The 19,048-nt window shown below is 44.3% G+C and overlaps 1 protein-coding gene across 3 annotated transcripts in view; it reads left to right on the forward strand.

Annotated features, from left to right (window-relative positions):
- The window catches only part of LOC137438736 (GTPase-activating protein and VPS9 domain-containing protein 1), a 154,243-nt gene extending 142,935 nt beyond the window's left edge, over nucleotides 1–11,308 (forward strand). For all 3 annotated transcript variants that reach the window (XM_068134045.2, XM_068134043.2, XM_078767194.1), the window contains 9 exons: nucleotides 4,035–4,125; nucleotides 4,771–4,862; nucleotides 5,953–6,112; nucleotides 6,206–6,393; nucleotides 6,593–6,806; nucleotides 7,669–7,741; nucleotides 8,246–8,311; nucleotides 8,551–8,685; nucleotides 8,863–11,308. In XM_068134045.2, coding sequence (XP_067990146.2) covers nucleotides 4,035–4,125; nucleotides 4,771–4,862; nucleotides 5,953–6,112; nucleotides 6,206–6,393; nucleotides 6,593–6,806; nucleotides 7,669–7,741; nucleotides 8,246–8,311; nucleotides 8,551–8,685; nucleotides 8,863–9,015 — 1,172 coding nt within the window. In that variant the 3' untranslated portion in view covers nucleotides 9,016–11,308. The remainder of the gene's footprint in view (nucleotides 1–4,034; nucleotides 4,126–4,770; nucleotides 4,863–5,952; nucleotides 6,113–6,205; nucleotides 6,394–6,592; nucleotides 6,807–7,668; nucleotides 7,742–8,245; nucleotides 8,312–8,550; nucleotides 8,686–8,862) is intronic.
- Nucleotides 11,309–19,048: the final 7,740 nt, after the last annotated feature.

Raw genomic sequence — 19,048 nt, forward strand, 5'->3', positions numbered from 1 at the left:
GCCCTGCTCAAAACTGCCGCGTCCAGGCCCCAAGCGGCTGTTGTTGCTGCTGTGGCTGCTGCTGCTGCTGCGGCTGTGTGGACGTCGCGTGCTCTTTTTTAGGACTCGTCTCTCTCGTCTTGTCAAAGCTCATCTGGTCCAACCACTTCTGTAAAAGCTCATCTGGTCCAACCACTCAACTCAACAACTCCACAACTCCACAACTCAACAACCTGCTTCTTGCGCGCGCGCTTTTATAGCACCTCAGGCGATCAAGCCACCAGCCTTCAGGACACGCCCATCGGTCAGCTCGCCTCGGCCCTGATTGGTCGGCACGGCCCTCTGGCTCCGCCCTTGATGACGATGGGCAGGCACGCCCTTCTTCCCCGAGCTGAGCACATGCTTAATGGCGGCTTTGGGGCGAAATCAGCAACCCACCGCTGTAACAAACCTGGCATCACCCCCCGGGGTGACATCACCCCGCACACCAAGTGGGGATGGGCCACGCCAGGGAGAGAGGCATGGCCTCACGATATACACGGGGCGCGCAGCCCTGAGCAGCTTAGTGCTGCAGTTTGAGTACTTTCAATAAAGACTCTTTTATGAACCGCGTTGTCCGCTTGCTCCTTGCGTAAGCATTCGCGCGCGCAGCATCGCGCTTCATATATATATATATATATATATATATATATATATATATATATATATATATATATATATATATATGTACACACATACATATCTGCCTCTCCTCCAAAGGGAATCACACTTGTCCAGACGGAAGCCTCTCCTCAGTGAAAGACACATGAAAGCCCACTTGGAGTTTGCAAAAAAACACCTAAAGGACTCTCAGACTGTGAGAAACAAGATTCTGTGGTCTGATGAAACCAAGATTGAACTGTTTGGCTTCCGTCTGGCCACTCTGCCATAAATCCCAGATCGGTGGAGTGTTGCAGTGATGGTTGTCCTTCTGGAAGTTTCTTCCATCTCCACACAGGATCTCTGGAGCTCAGCCAGTGACCATCGGGTTCTTGGTCACCTCTCTTACCAAGGCCCTTCTCCCCCGATTGCTCAGTTTGGCCGGGCGGCCAGCTCTAGGAAGAGTCCTGGTTGTTCCAAACTTCTTCGATTTAAGAATTATGGAGGCCACTGTGCTCTTGGGAACCTTCAATGCAGCAGAAATTTTTTTCTAGGCTTCCCCAAATCTGTGCCTCGACGCAATCCTGTCTCTGAGCTCTGCAGGCAGTTCCTTCGGCCTCATCGCTTGGTTTTTGCTCTGATATGCATTGTCAGCTGTGAGACCTTATATGGACAGGTGTGTGCCTTTCCAAATCATGTCCAATCAATTGAATTTACCACAGGTGGAGTCCAATAAAGGTGTAGAAACATCTCAAAGATGATCAAGAGAAATGGGAGGCACCTCAGCGAAATTTCAAGTGTCATAGCAAAGGGTCTGAATACTTATGTAAATGTGATATTTCAGTTTTTTCTTTTTAATAAATTTGCAAACCTTTGTAAAATCCTGTTTTTACTTTGTCATTGTGGGGCATAGAGTGTAGATTGATGAGGGAAAAAATGAATTTAAACGATTTCAGCATCAGGCTGCAACATAACAAAATGTGAAAAAAAGAGAAGGGGTCTGAATACTTTCTGAATGCACTGTAACTTATCGAATGAACACATAGTAGCTCATCATTCGTTTAAAAATGTCAGGATGCTGTGCCGTTTGATGAACCAATCAATTGGAGAAGTCATTTCAAATGTATCGATTCACATCCACTCAATGACGTCAATCGCGGGCACGATACTGATCCGGTATGGTATCCACTTCGTGTACACAATGACGTCATTATTTACCACTTTATAATCGGCATCGGTATCATAGGTATCATAATCGGTCAATTTATTTTCTTTTAAATCGGTAATAGTCAAATTTTCTAATCAGCCCAGCACTAGTATTTATAGTTGTAGAATTGCTATAATTATAGTAATTCTACAACTATAAATACTAGTGCTGGGCTGATTAGAAAATTTGACTATTACCGATTTAAAAGAAAATAAATTGACCGATGTGTGGTTGCCTGGTGTTGGCTTAGCGGTTAGGGTGCCAGCTTGGGATCTGAGGGTCCTGGGTTCGAATCCTGGTCGATCGCTAAATTAACACCAGGGGGGTTAACTCAGCCTGTCATCCTTCCGAGGTCGGCAAATCGAGTACCAGCTTGCTGTGATGAATGATTCCGGTGTGTACCCCGGTTTAGAATAGGTACACCGTATCCCTGCGCATCGTAAGAGGCGACTAAGGGTTGGCGCCAGGAAGGGCATCCGGCCATAAAAACATTGCCTCAAACAGGGAACCATGATTGTCATGGGGCCCGCAAGGCTAACCCCCTGCTCTAGCGGGGAAAATGGCCTTAAAACGATCATTCATTCATTCATTCATGTCATGTGCAGCCAGATTCCTGTGCCCTTGCTATTTTCATTTTCAATGTTTGGCTAATTGGTGCACTGAAATGTTTATTTATTTTTCTTTTCTATTGTGGGTCACATGGCATGATTAACATAAGGGAGTATCTACACATTGCATAAATTTAGGGAAGCAAAAGGGAGGGTAAAGAAGAAAGCAGGAAAAATATGAGGTGGGGTGGGAAGGAGAGAGAAAGGCGGTGCAGATAATCCATAAATCGGAAGGTGGGGAAGGAATTTTTTCTTTCCATTTTTGTGTAAACATGTATATGGTCCCTTGTGGTTTTGTGTAGCAATTTTATGTTTATTGTTGTGTTGGTATCCATTGGACGAGCAGGGATGCGATTAGAATTCAATTTGGGGCAAATTGGTTTGTGGGACAAAGTAACTGGATGACGCAGCAAGTCCTTGAGTAGTCGGTACGAAGTCCATGGTACAAGTTATTGAATACGGCCTGTCCTCCCTCTGAGAGGAAGACAAAATACCACCCAGTTGAACTTTGTTCTCAGACTCTCAAGCAGCCCTACAATCCATCACAGATCTAAATCGTGCCTTTGCTCTTGTTACCACTTTTCAAGAAATTGGAAGGTCTTTGCAGCGAAGAGGATGGGATGCCTGTAAATTGTATTCCAATGGACACCCACACATTCTGGAATACAGTACAGTAGGATATACATGTTCCACCCACCTTGTGCACCTTGCTGCTGTAGCTATAAGGTGGTATGCGTGCATATATGATTTGGCCTTTAATGTATTTTTCTTTTATTGTTTATCCATTTTGTTACAACGCAACATGGAAAATGAATGCTTGCGCACAAATTTGGTCTCCGCTATTCATGAGACTTTTCTTTATTCAAACTGAATAATTTTCCTATTCTTATGACTGGATATCAGTTGGGTATTTTGCATTCACTCCTGTGGTTTGAACCTGGAACTTTATCATTTTTTGAAGCACGGAACCCCTTTATCGACATCACTCAGCATATCCGAGTGGAACAGAAACACTGCGCCAACCAGGGGTGGGGAATGCTCAAGACAAGGAAGCAGGAATTTGACTAAAATATTGTATTTTAACTAAAATGCAGCACACAATGGCCTTCTCTTTTTGAAAAGCACCTTGGGATCTTTAGCATCCACAAGGAATTGTGAGCAGACTGCATGGCTGGCTTAACATTCCCCCAAAAGGATGGCAGCAGATCTGATGAGACGTGTACAAGCTCATTAAAAACATTGCAGACTACGAACAATGGGTCTTCATGTAGCAACACTTTGTTGATTTCTTTTTCCTGCATTTAATTAACACTTTTTCTTGACAGGTGTGACCACAAAAACCTATCGCACTGTATAGTGAGTGTTTTTGCTCAGTGTAGTTCAACATCTGTGGAAATATGCGAAGGCTTACTTTTGTACCAGGCCACTGAACTCTTCACTCTGGTCTGAAACAAGGTGATGCTTAAATACAATGAGTGGTGTTTTCATCACTGTTGCTTGTTTTAACAAAAAACAAAAGAATAGTGTGTGGGGAGAGGAGCATTATCTGGATCATAGTCTACTTATCCTTTTTTTTCCTTCTTTTTCTTCATGCTTTGCAGTTGGCACAAAGGACACCGCCTGCACAGAAGAGGTCACCAAAAAAGGGCCCGAGGAGCAGGCAGATGGCAAGAGGCAGCCAATCACTTTGAGGTGAGCATGGTAAGGAAGACTGAGAAGAAGGACAAGTAATAAGAGGAGGTAGTTGAAAGAAGAAAGCGAGGCAAGAGGAGAGGAAGTATAGGATGTACATTGAAACGTTTTTATTAGGGTCTTCAGGACTGAGGAGTGGGGTGATGAAGAAGGTGAGAAAGTGTTGATGTGGGTCAATGAAACAGTCACAAGTGATGAGGTTTGGCTTCAAAATGCTCAAAACAAGTTTCCCAGTAAATTCCTCATTTACACTTTCTGCTGGTGCTGCGTAAATGAAGTCATGTCACAGCAAGTGCGGTATTATCTTTGTGCTACATCGGTTTTGCTGAAAATAAGAAATCTTACCTTTGTCCTTCTTCCTCCTCTCATTCCCTCGCTTTCCCTACTTATCCTCAACACTTAAATCTCCCTTCCACTCTTCTTTCACATTCTCAACAATCTCCATCATGATTGCTTTCTTTCTGCTCACCCTCTTACCTTATTGCTTTGTCGCTTTACACCAATCTATCTCCACTATTCCCTTTCTCATTATCATCACTTCATTTTCATTTTTACTTTTCTCCACCTTTCCTAACACTCACTCTCATTTTTTTCCCCATATCCCCCAACTCTCTCGCTTGCTACCGATGAATGCTCACATTGCAGAAAAGCAAAGCAAAAGCTGAGGGTAGCATTGAGTACCTTTGGTCCTTTGGCTTTCGCTGGAACTCAAGTCCAAGATGGTGGTGAAGATGCAGGTAGGCAGTTATTTCTTCGAACTTCGTGTGCAGTTGGTATATCCTTCCTTCCAAGCGAAGCAGCTTGCCAAATACACATGTAAAGACACACCGAGTTAATGTTTATGAATACAATCTGCTGAATTGGACTCTATCTTTTGACTGGTGCAAACAAATAATAAATTGTGTTTTTGTTGATTTGGGCTGGTGTGTCGGAGGTGCATAATGAAGTTTGTTACCCCACGCACACAAAGCGAAAAGCAGGGTTAAGCAATTCGTTCACTTCTGTCTGTCCTTCTGTCTACAAATGTTCGTTTTTGAACAAGGAACAACTCCATTTCAATGGAATGTTATATTTTGAACATGAATCGGAAAACGAATCTGTGGTTTAAAAGTACTTTGGCTCTGATTTCGTCCCGATCGCACATGCTCAGAGAGGTCTGAGATCATTTTTTACTCTGTCTGCCTGTCTGGCAGTCAAACAAAATTTTAAAATCTTTCCAAACGGGAAACTTACTGTTTTTAAGGACGTCATAAAGGACACAATCAACAGGCACGAATAACTCATGTAACGTGTTAAATAATGTGGTGTATCAACAGCGGTAAACTTCTGAAAAACAAATTCCCACGACTTTCAAAGTCATTATTTTATTTCAATTGAATTATATACTTGAACACTGTAGAACACAAATCACCTTTTGGCACTTTCAAAACGCTTCAGTACTTGGACAAAATATTACGGAATTTTTACGTCATCACCCCCAATGAAATGTGCCGCTCATTGACCCCACCCATGTTCTTGTTTCTCAAGACAGCGCAGAGTAAGGTGTTCTCGGAACTCTCCAGTTTGTTTGTTGTATTTTTTTGCATGAGACAAGACACTCTTTTTATGGATATTCCTTTGGCACACACTTGTGCACAATCATTTACTTAACTGGTCCTGTAGAGGGAATTTGGTGGTGGGTGGAGAATGGCACAATTGGTTTTCTTTCTATTGCTGTATTCAACGATATAACTTCAATGAGGGTTGATGTGATGTCTTTGAGAAGCTAATGGAAGTGTGAGTTCACCTGTATTATAATCAGCTTTGTGTTCCACCCTCTCCCTCAAGTGCAACTCTTGGATTGGTTGTTGAAAAGCCATCAGACCCAAGCTTGGCGGGAGAAGGACCGAGGTCAGGTGGCTCGGCTGGGCGAGGCACGCCGTTGCCTGAGAGATGTCAACCCGCAAGGTTGCAAGAAACTCTTGAATGCTTTGGCTGACGATTACAGGTAGTCAAACAAATTGGGAATGCTAACTTTCTAGCATGGCACGGTATCCAACAAATATCTTTTTGATGACAAACATGCTGATTTTGTGGGTAGGCGGAGGCAGGCCTATGTGGAGTACCTGGCACGAAGTCGACAGGGCCTAGAGGCTATGCGGAACAGCATGGAGAAGGCTCTGCGTCTGCTTTCGTGTGAGAAGGAGATGACCGAGCGACAGATAGTGGCATTCCATGTGGATTTCTTCCTGCACAAGAAGAAAGCTCTATTGCAGAGCTTTGTGACTGGTAGGAGAGGCTTGAGCAAGTGGGGGTCATATGTTTCAGCATGTTCTGCTTGTGGTACTTATACTGGATGCGTACATCGTTTTCAGTACCTAATATTTGGCAAGTAACAATGCAGCCCTTTAGGCTCTGTATGCATCTAAGGCAACCACTTCACAAATGCATCCAGTTATTTGGATTTTGGGAATTCCATGCTCTGCAGGTTTTAAATCGCGGACAATGGTGGATGAGCAGGCAAGCTTTCTGAGCGACATTCTGCAAACGCTAGACTTAGGCCTGATACAGGAGGCTCGCTGGCTTCCAGATGATGTGGCCGGGATTCACCTGCTTCATGAGGCTCTCGAGTGTCATGTCATGGCTTGCGTTTTCCCCACAGCCTTCCACCCCAACCAGGATGGTGACATCATGAGAGACCAGTATGTAGAAATAAAACTCTCTCCATGTAATTATATTATTAAAATATTATTAGACTGATAATCTATCTATAATTCCAGCAATCTCTGTGTGTCTGTGTGTCTGTGTGTCTGTGTGTCTGTGACCGCTGTTTCTCGACAACCACGGGTCCGATATACTTGAAACTTGCCAGGTATATTGCTGGGGACCCGAGGATGTGCCTTTTCAAGGTTTGAAATTAATCGGACAAGTACTTACCGAGCTATGGCGATTTAGCCGTTCGCCGTTCGCTTTGGCGTTGCGAATGGACCAAACCATTCATGTAAATAGAGGGGGGGGGGGGGGGGGGTTCTGTGGTCGTTCGCTTTGGCTTTGCGAATGGACCAAACCATTCATGTAAATAGAGGGGGGGGTTCTGTGGTCGTTCGCTTTGGCTTTGCGAATGGACCAAACCATTCATGTAAATAGAGGGGGGGGTTCTGTGGTCGTTGCGAATGGACCAAACCATTCACATCGAATCATCGAATCACATCGAATGGACCAAACCGTTCGCTTTGGACCAAACCATTGCATGTAAATAGAGGGGGGGGGTTCTGTGGTCGTTGCGAATGGACCAAACCATTCATGTAAATAGAGGGGGGGGGTTCTGTGGTCGTTACTGCCACGTGGTTTCAAAGTTTTTTTTTTGTTGTTGTTGTTTGCACGCATGTTTTTTTGCACCCACGTACGGGCACGCCCTAGGATGTTTACACACACACACCCCTACACAAATTTTTTTTTTTTTTTTTTTTTGGCAAGGAACGGGCACCCACGTACGGGCACATCCTAGCTTATATATAGTACGGGCATGCCCTAGTACTCATAATTCCACTTAACTCTTTACAGGGTATTCTCGGAGCACATTGAGCGAGTGCAGAAAACTGTTTGTCCCTCCAACAGCATCCTCTTGATTCCAGAGGTGAGCAGTGCTGCTTATGGCCTCTATCCACACAATACAGATCTTTCGGTATTTGATTATGCATCTGGCATCTGCTGTTGCTATGATTGAGAGTGGATGGATTCATTCCTGTAAAGCACGTGGTTTGCCTCATTTGCCTTGCTCTTTTGCCAATGACACTGCGAGGTCTTTAGCGTCCACTTACTGATGCCAGTATATGGGACACCCGGTTTCACATCCATCCGAGGGACGGTACACTCATTAATGCAACACCCTGTCTGTGAAGCACAACGCCGACAGTTTATAGTCAAGCCTTGAGCTCAACCTATAATCAATGTACCAACAGCAACTGCACTAAAGCTGCACCACCCTGTTGGACAGGGTGGATGGCAGATGGGGAACATTTGGAACTGAATGAAATCATTGCAATTCCTTGAATATCTTCAGCTGGTAAAATCGCTGACATTGAGTTATGTTCGCAACAAGCCGAACATGATATTCTAATGTTAGTAGTTTCCCTTGCAGGTTTATCACAGTGAGGCTCCTTGGCAGGCAGCTCAAGATGAGCTACGTATGATCACACCTTACAAGGTGAGCACGGCTCTTCTAATTCAGGATGACTTCATTTTTGGATGTTTCCATTATATCACCTGGTTAAGCCAAGTCTTCGACAGGCCTGACCAGGTCATTTGAATGTTGTCTTCCAATGTGGACTCTGCAGAAACCATAACAGCAAAAAGTGTGAGTGCAAGCAACGGGCTCAAACAAGGGCGTAACTCCAGGTGACCTGTGACGCCACAATATTTTCTTGCTCTTCTTTTGTTCTACAGACCCCAAACGGAAAAGTGTCCTGTGTGATACGTACATGTACTGTTATCGTCAACTTGCTGAACCTGGCAAGGGAAGGCAGTGGGCAGCCTGGTGCTGATGACTGCATACCTGTCCTAGTCTACGTTATCCTGCAGGTGAGCTAAAATTTGGTAAATATTGTGGGTAGGGACCATGGTTAAAGTTTGGACGAATGACTCATCAGATAATGAGGAGAGACCCTACAGCAGCGCTGAATAACTGAGCCGTGTGCTCCATTTTTACACAATTCCAGTAATGACTTCACTGTAACCCTGACTCTGTTTTTGATGCAGGCAAATCCCCCAGGACTACTTTCCACAGTGCAGTTTGTAAACAACTTTCTTCCGAAGGAACTTACGGGTGAGACTGCATACTGGTGGCTTCAGTTCTGCAGCGCTGTCGAGTTTATCAAGACTATAGACGAGCGCTCAGAGAATCTACATTGAAATGGTCCGAATACCACCTGCGACAAACTGTTTTGACACCTTCAACCTGATATGAGCCTTCATCGTCCCGGTGGGCAACCTGTCACGACCTTCTCTTTACAAATTCGTTGAATATCCACAGTGCGCCTTGTGGAGAGACTTTTTCTTTTTTAAATCCCTAAATCGGAAGTTTGCATCACACCAATAATTTAACAACGATAGGTACTGTTTTTGAGGGCTGTCCTCCTTTTATTTTGTAACGTAAGTTTGCGTCACACCAGCCTTTTAAAATGTATTACGAGGATAGAAACGTAGTCGTATTTGGATGAACTGACCTGACTCGAGGATTACTTTGAGTAAACAGAACGGAACACGTAGAGGTTGTACATCTTGCAAGATTTTGACCTTGCCCGCAGTCCTCTTTAGCAGTCTTGGGTCTCCATCTTCAAGCAGAACTCTTCTAATGGAATCCCACAACCTTGGAGGGACATCAAACGGGAATATGCTGGGAGTGCAACACATGCTGTGGATCTCATTTGACAACACTAATCATAGTTTATGTAAATAGTTGTTTCCTGTCAAAAACAGTTTTGTTAAATGTATTTTGTCGAAGAAGAATGTTACTTAAGGAAGGGGGGAAGGGGGCTATAATTATAATTTTAGGTTTTTGAATGAAATTTTTTTTTTTTTTTTTTTTTTTTTTTTTTGCCATTTGTCCTGAGGGTGTTGACAACATTTATATTGTGAATTTTTTTAAAGTGAGTTGTTTGGTTTCATTCTATCCTCAAATCTACCACAATCTAAATGTCGTGCACTCTTGACGTTGATGGTTTTCAACTCGGACATGAAAACTGCTCCGCAGGAAAGATGCCGCTCGTCCGTCTCGACTTTTCTGCTATCAAACTTTTGGCCGTTTGATGGTCCGTTTTTTCATCCTCGGATGGCTCGTTATTTGTTAAAACTGAAGGAATGAAGCAAAATGCAGTCATATTTTAATGATTCATTGAAAAAGGATGGCATTTGGGTTCCTTTAGCCTTGAGGTCATACTTGCTGTTGAACGTTGATTGGTTAAGAATTTATTCACCTACATATTAAATGTGACAAAAGAGGGGGGAAGGGAGGTTGAATTTAGAAGATAAATGGATTGAGGAGTGGTAATTTATAAGAGAAAGGAAGGAGGATTGGGGAGAACAGAGGAGAAACAGGTTTGAGGACATCAGAGGGAAGGTGATCAAAACTCACCATTTTTGACAATGTAATATGGAGATGGCCCCTAAGAATGATGCACTCTCTTATTCCACAGTATTAAGCAAATTTTGTTTCATTTGTGGAAGTACGATCACGATATAGTTCTCCCAAAACTTGGCCTCTTGCATTTTACAAATATTTGTCGTGCCTCGAACGCCGTCGTTGCCGATTGTGACCCCTGCAAGCGTATTTTTGTCAACTTTATTGCCGATTTGATTTCGAATACTGTACTTCTTATGATGAAGATTTTCTTATTCTCGAGGTTGTTTTGATACCTTGAGAGTGGTATTATGAACATCATCGATGCAGTGATTGCATATTATGGATTTTTTTTGGTCGTGAATAATGAATATCTAACATCAAGACCAATGATAAAGCCACATTTAAAATGTTTATGCAAGATGGAGGCTCATGGAAGAGTGAGGTGATCTTGGATACAAGTACAGGAATGAACAAACAGGAAAAGTAGAGAGAGAGCGCAGAGTGAACAAAACCCAGGAACCTGTGAGGTTGATTTATTTTATTCACTTTGCATTGGAGATGAATACGGAGCATGAAACGAAGTTGGTGAAACTGTGAGTCAGAGTTCAATCCCGTTGTGCTGCTGTGATCCATGGAGTTGGAGGGGGTTGGGGGTCATTTATTCTGCCAAAAGAACAAAACATTTCATCCTTGTTTGTTTGTTGAGACTTTGCAGTTGCGCGTAGCCAGCACTTTCTTTGCATGAGATGAGAGAGACTCATCGGTGCAGTGACTAGTGACTGCAGTGCAGTCACCGTTGAGCCGGGACGGTTACAGAAGCTGCCATTCTCGTTGTGTTTGAATTTTGTAACATCGGCATGTTTTTCTTTTCCTCCTAACTGAGCAGCCTTGATATCTACACAATTGCTGTTGTCAGGATTTCCTTGTCTTCTTTTGTTTTATTGTTCCGAGAGACTACTGATGACGCAACGGTCAACTTTTTGGTAATTTCACGTTTCTGGTTGGATACATGCTGGTGTATCGCTGGTACTTTGTGAAAAGGTACGAATGCACAGTAAATGGTGCTTTGAGCAATTATCTTGATTGAGGACTTTAATTCATGAAGTATATGTCCGGCTGGTTTTGGAAAGGGCTACATGTGCCAATCCATGTTAGTTTCGGTATGAAAAAGCTGCTCCAAGCAGTTTTCAGTTTCAAATTGCTGGTGGATTTGACGAGTTCAGTCATTAACCTTGTACAGCTCGTTTTTTATTCCATCAGGAGGAAAGTGGAAAAGCATTTCTTCCTTTTTTTTTTACTTACAATAAAACCATTGTAAACAGTATCCTAACCTCTGCTGGGGCCTGGCACTCTCTCGAGGGGTCCATTACCTTTGTGTTGGGACGAGTGTTGCAGTGACATCGACCTGTTGCTACGCGATTTTTACGAACGGTGACTTGCGACTTCGCTTTGCAAACATCGACTTCATTGATGGATTCGCAAATGGCAGCAAATTGCTTTGCTGCTTCATGGAATTGGAACAAGACTGTAAAGTCCTAATTTATTCAAATGGCAACAAACCATATTCGATACATTGTCGGGAGAGCAGTCAAAATTGCCTGCTTACAAAGCTCGCCAAGGTGCACTGCTTGTATCGGGAGTTGAAATTATCCCATTATTAAAGCTGAGGAACAAAATTGTAGCTTTTATTAGGTCACGGAGGGCTGGCGGGATAGTTTAGAGTTTAGACTATAGAGGTATGCACACTCGCCTATGAGCTGTTCAGCCAGGGTTTGAATCCCAACCCAGCTGTATCTCATGCAGGGCACGGCATCAATGTGTGCGACGCCCATCGTAAGGGGTGTTAAGCCGGGTGTCTTGTCTGCTAGCTGGATTTGCTGATGGATGTTAAATATCCCATTGTGCCTTTCGTGAAGAGTAGATGGGTTATCGCCAGCACCATGAACAAATTACAAGTTCCTGCCCAAATCGCTTTCATTTGAACTTCAGGCCCGGCCAGCTATTTGGTGAAAGACTTGGGCCAAAACCATTCCCCAGGCAACTCCCCAAGGTAGGAATAATTAGTGTCTTTAAAATAGTAGTAGTAGTTCCTTTTAGTACATTATGGAAGAGCTGTACTTCTAGTACTTTAAAACAGCTGTTCACCACCATCTCTTATCTTCCCCCATCCAAAACCTTGATCTTTTCTACCCCCGTTAATTCACCCCAGATCCACTTTTTTTGAAATACCGACTTCTTTCCTCGAAGTCCTAGCATTGTCCATGTGTTTTATACTTCTCCCACCCCCACCCCATTCCCACGCCTCCTCCCCCCCAAGCCCTCTCCCTCCCACAGATCTCCTGATGTCCCTGCTCTCAAATGTTGTGTTTGTGCTTCCCCTTCTCTCCCCATCTTGTCTGCCACTGCCCTTGTATGTTTTGTGTGTCTGTTTGATTTTTTGTGTGATAAATGTTAGCTCTTTCACGAGCCTCGATCCTGTATACAAAAACAAAACAAAACTGTTTTGCTCTAATAGCATAAATTGCAGAATTTTGGGGGAGAGTGAAAAAGCACCAAGAAGATTTCTTCCGTTACAGGTTATAACCCTTAAAATGCCATCTTTTTACTGTTGCTTTTCTGTTTTATTTATGTGTTAATTTTTATTTTTCTCACCTCCTTGTAAAGCTCTTTGAGAATTCACTTTGAAATGAAAAGTGCTGAATAAGATATCGATATATTAATCAGCAAACTAGTTTTGAGATCTGAAATTTTGAGATTGGTGATGACTTGTGGCAAGAAACTACAATTCAACTCCTTTTGTTTGATGTTAGGCCACATTGTATAAAGTTAGAGGAGCTTTATTGAGGTACCTTGTTACAACAACATGCATTTTAAGGCCATGTTCCCTGCTAGAGCGGGGGTTAACCTTGCGGTCCCCATGACAATCTTCTCCATTTTGCCCTATTTTCTGCATCTCTCCTTGTTAACCCCCTTGCCCGCATTTCTTCTTCCACCATATTTAGCCAAGTCTTTCTCGGTCTTCCCCGTCCTCTACTTCCTTCTACATTCATTTCCATCACTCTTCTCAACCAGTCACTTTCACCTTGTTAAAGTCATGCAAATCAGTAACGTTTCAATCACTTCTTTATTTTGAACCTGGCAAAGTCCATCTGTAGGAAATGGTGGTTGAGGTTGTATTCAAGGCATTCCCACGAGTCTCACGCTTGGAATTGTGGACTCTTTTGGATCATTCTCCCCAAGATGCAACAACAGTGCGGCTTTTGCACCCTGATGGCGTTAAACCGATTTCCTGCTCTGAGGAACACTGAATTTCTGCAGGAAAAGGCATGTCTACACCACATCAAATGACTTGTGACCAGGGCAGACATGACTGAGAGGGCAACGTTGAAGGTGTGGTTGGTGTTCATATCGTGCCTGGCCACCAATAAATAAAACGTCACGTATATATACGTATGACGTCACATATGCCCATCCTGCTTGCCAGCTGTAATGTCATCATTGCCATCTCAATCTCTGCTGAAACAGATGCACCGCAACTTCTGATGATGGCAGCCTCTCGTCTTTACATTGCCCTCGCCAACATAATGATGTGGCGAGATAAAAAGAGATACAATCCTTTTTTTCTCCTTCTCTCAATCGAGGCGTGATGACATCGGCGCGATGAGGTCGACGGGCCACCTGTACGCGGCCCAAATAGGCCCTGGGTATTGGAGCGGCTGAATCTGCCAGCTCAAGTACCCACCCATGACAAACCGGAATGGGTGTGACTACAACTTCACGACGCTCTGCCTAGTCCCAAGTGGCCTCGGCGGTGGTGCAAACGAGCCTAACGGGACACGGTAATGACAAGATGTCTCCCCGAGCACGCACTATAAAGTACACCGTTTAACCGCTGTGTGCACAACATTCGCAATGCTCGGTCCGAGGATGAACACGTTTTGTGTACCGTCGTCGTTTAAGGGAACTTTGCTGAGAGTCAGGACTTGCGCACGCATTGCCGACGCAAGCATGCTTCCCATCGCTTTGAATAAACACGCTCGATGCTGCTCGATGCAATTTGAAGCGGTTGTCTCCAGAAGAGTGAGGGTCATTAATTTGAGTCCGATTCTCCGGCAACCTGACGGTGCCAAAAGTGCGGCCTGCGGTTTAATTTGCGCGCAAACCTGATTTGTTTCTAATGGGCCTCTTAAACTGCTGCCATCAGTCAACGTTTGCCCGAATCAATCAGGGATCAATTGGCATCGACTATGGTGGGTCGCCTTCTCTGGTGTCTGGACAAGACCGATCTATCAGGCGGGATTAGAATGGACCGTTCGAGCCGGTCTTTGCCCCGTGCTCTTGACCGTGCAATGTACGTGCGGGTTTGGGGGATTGCGCTTCGCTCAACCCATGGACCGAGGGCAATGGTTCTCACCCCTAGGGGAGAGGAGTGGTTGGGGGTAACGGAGAGCCGGTGGAGTACGGTTCTCAAAGTGGATATGATGTCAAAGATCAAGCTATGAAAAAGTACGAGCACAACTCCAGTTTTGATTTGTTTTAGGTTGCAGGATATTGGAAAACGAGAAAGCAAAGTGGAAAACTTTTGTCCGATGAGATTTTGAAACATAAGCGAGATGAGCACTCAAAACTTCACATTCGCCGACGTACTGTAGTCGTGTGGTGCGTTTGGGAAGCTGTGGAATGCAGGCCACATTTGAATCTGATATGGAGGAGTCAGCCAAGGATACACGATGAACTATGACGGAGGAGGTGGCCAATTGGCACGTCAAGCCTGAGCTGTATCAAAACCACATTAATTCAATCTACCAGATTATAGACTTTTCATTGGGGAGGAGGTTGGGTGTGGGGCGCACACAGATATCACCATGGTGTTATATTTGCAAATCAAATAAAAAATGAGATTAAATAATATAAATAAATCTTCTCTCTTCTCTCTTTATCTATCTATATTATAAAAGTATATTATAAAATATATTATAGTAATATATAGTAATATATTACTATATTATAAACTATAATACTATAACTATAATACTAACTATAACTAATAACTAACTATAATACTAATAACTAAACTATAATTATAAACTATTATTACTATATTATTATTAATTAAAATATATAGTAATATATTATAAAAGTATATTATAAAAGAAAGTTTTTGTTTGTTTGTCTGCGCAAGCTAATCTCCTGAACGGTGAAATATAGGAGGAAACCTCTAATACAAAAAATGTCGGGACGGGCCCCGGGAAGGTTTTAGGCTGGGTGGCGAGGCCGGTTGAGGCCGCTTCGGCCGGGCCGGGCCCATTTCACAATTAAAAGCTGAGCTGAATTATAGGAGTCATTCTTCTTCGGCCACGAGTAAAAGCTGAATTATAGTAGTAAATTCATTCAAAAAGAACCAAAAATGTCGGGACGGGCCCCGGGAAGGTTATAGACTGGGTGGTGGGGCCGGTCGAGGCCGCATCGGCTGAGCTGGGCCCATTTCGCAATTAAAAGCTGAGCTCAATTATAGTAGTCAATCGTCTACGGCTGCGAGTGAAAGCTGAATTATAGTAGTAAATTCATTCAAAAATAACCCGGGCAACGCCGGGTGCTTTCAGCTAGTCTACTATATGAGATGTTGGTGTGTGTCGCCATTTTTCTCAGAGATGGCTGAATGGATCTTCGTCAAACTTTCAAAGGTTCATCAGTGAGTGCCTGGGAGTGTCTTAGGGGGGAAAAAAAAATTGAAAAAAAAAAGGTCTTGTTTTGGAGTTAAAAAAAAAAATCGCTCGATGGTGCTTAAGCCTTTTTAAATTAACTAGGGCATGCCCGTACTATATATATATATCTAAAATTATATCCCCCCCCTCTATTTACATGAAATGGTTTGGTCCAAAGCGAACGGCTTGCGAGTGGTGACAATCCCCCCCCTCTATTTACATGCAATGGTTCGGTCCAAAGCGAACGGCTTCCGGAGTTTGGTAAAGAAATCGCCATCGCGTACACAAACGCGCAGGAAAGCGAATGAATCGCAAATTCGTTTTTATTAGTTGTAAAACATAGTTTAACGCCAACATAGTTTGCAAACGTGAAATAAATGAATACGCTCTCAAATGTGCCATCCGAGGCAGAGTGTGCCCGCCACGTTCGGCACACGCGATCGTTCGCTGCTCTGATTGGTTGAATCGTTTTTTGGACATAGCTCGGTAAGTAATTGTCCGATTAATATGAAACCTTGAAAAGGCACATCCTCGGGTCCCCAGCAATATACCTGGCAAGTTAAAAGTATATCGGACCCGTGGTTGTCGAGAAACAGCGGTCACAGACAAACGTACAGACGTACAGACAGACAGACAGAGATTACTGGAATTATAGATAGATGACAGTTATATACAAGAACACATTCACATAAATAAATACAAAACAATCACCAGACATTTGAATACAAATAAATCCAACAATTCCGGAAGTGTACGAAGTTAGTAGTATGGCTTCTTCTTCTTCCTGATCTGCATCACACAACGCAGAAACGTGAGGAACGCCACATTCACCCACCAGCATATATAATAATAATAATAATAATTCATTTATTTTGTATAGCGCTTTTCCAGAAGCCCAAAGGCGCTTTGCCAGAGTGGCAAACATAATGCATAACAATACATGAAAACAACAAGTGCAAAAAGACAAGAATCAATAGGGAAATATTTAAAGCAAAAGGAGGGAGAAGGAGAAGAGATAGTCAGGGGTTAAATGCTGTGGGTTGAATGTTGAATGCAGTGTTGAACAGGTGGGTCTTTAGTGATGTTTTGAATGTGGTGAGTGAGGAGGAGTCTCTGATGGTGTGAGGTAGTGAGTTCCAGAGGGTGGGAGCAGCGATGGAGAAGGCCCTGTCCCCCCAGGATCTGAATTTGGTCCGGATGGAGGGGGTCAAGAGGTTGGTACCAGCAGAGTGGAGGTTGCGGGTGGGAGTGTGTCTGGAGAGGAGGTCAGCCAGGTAGGATGGGGCCAGGTTATGGAGGGCTTTGTATGTCAAGAGGAGGATTTTGTACTGGATTCTCTGGGGGATGGGGAGCCAGTGAAGCTTGTAAAGGACGGGGGTGATGTGGTCACGGGTCCGGGAATGGGTGAGTAGACGGGCGTTCCGAAATATATGAACCCCCTTCCTCTCCTGCCCCCCTCCCTTGCCTACCCTTCCCCCCCCCCTCCAACCCCCATCCCCTCCCTCTACCTCGCCGCCTCCCCGCCTGGCAACGCCGGGTACTTCTGCTAGTAGACAATAAGCAAGGAAATAAATTAACAGGAAAAGAGGAGGGGAGGAAACACAGAAACCTGCAAGTAATAGGGTTGAGTTAGGAAGGGTTGGTGGTGGTAGAAAAGATTGTCAGTAAAGATAGGGGACGACGTGAGGTTGCGGTGCACCGCCTGGTTGAAATCCTGCAGTGAAGAGTGGGATAGAACAGCCTGTGGAAGGTGGTTCCACATATGGAAGAAGTAGGAGCAGTGGTTTGTATGCACCCTGTGGATGCACCATTTCCTGGAGGCGTGGCTGTTCCACTGATGCAGTGTCCCTATTACCAGGTAGCTGGTACTTGGTACTCATTTTGCTGGCCTCGGAAGGATGACAGGCTGTCAACCCAGCTGGTATGACAATTCAACGGATATGACAGGGGCTCAAACTCAGGATCCAAAGATCTTGAGCAAGTCACCTGAACCGTTAAGCCAACACCAGGCTCACATGGAAGAAGTGAGGAACAAAGGAGTTCGGGTGTACGTGCGCTCAACCTGGATTGTGGACGTTTAACCTGGAGGGGGTTACCTGAAGATGAAGCCCATGCTGGTGGAGCCGAGGGCCCATGCTGGTGGAGCCGAGAGCCCATGCTGGTGGAGCCGAGAGCCCATCTGGTGTCGGAAAGATGAATTCGTCAATCTCCATAACTGTTGCAGACCTCTGTACTTTCGGAGAATTATCACAAGATGTGCGTCGGAAGGTCCTCCTTTAAAACACCTGTATAATCTACATCCTCTGCTAAGACGAATGGTCTACGGAACGTATCCATTCGTCTTGAGGAGAATCGACCGCAGCTCGCAGCTTGCATCTAATATCGGAATCAAATCGATGGACAAGCGTTGGCGTTATCACATTAACTATGGTGTTCAGCAAAATGGTCAATCATGGGCGAGTTTTCTCATGTCAAACTCCATATTTCATGTCATGCAGCAAACTCCATCGATTTCCATCAACTTCCTAAAGCCCCATCAACTGTAACAAACCGTCACTGATCTTTATAGCGTTTTACATGACGTGAGATATGGACTTTGACATTAGAAAATCCGCCCGTGATTGACCATTTTGCTGAACACTGTGTAGTTGATATGACAACCGGTACAAACCGTAAACCAGTCCATCGCATTCCGCTGACGTACGATGGTCTCCCAGTTTCGCGTTGGTCGGTTGGGAATGAGCGTCTGGGAATTGGAACCCGTATTCCACCACTCCGTGAGATGGCCGGCTTCTGGACGACATGCTTTCCGACAGCATGCGCAGGGGGTTGCACTACAGTCTGAACCGTCTCGCCTGGGTTTGATTACCACGTGACTCAAAACTGTGATCGGATTGGTCATTCTCAGGCGGGTGTCGTCCCTGGGGTGGACCTTAAATCGGTCGTCTGCTGGGATTAGGTGGTGAACGTACGTTAAAGATGTCGTACCATGGTGTCCTTTACGAAGAGTGGGCGAGTCATCTCCGGCACCCTGGGCAAATTTCCACATCCGTGCTCTGGTCTTCTCATGATACCTCCGCACACCAGGTCGCACTGCTTGTCGTCTGGGTGTGCGGGA

This window comes from Myxine glutinosa, chromosome 13 (assembly GCF_964187855.1).
Source record: "Myxine glutinosa chromosome 13, kmMyxGlut1.1, whole genome shotgun sequence".
In the NCBI taxonomy this organism is placed as follows: domain Eukaryota; kingdom Metazoa; phylum Chordata; class Myxini; order Myxiniformes; family Myxinidae; genus Myxine; species Myxine glutinosa.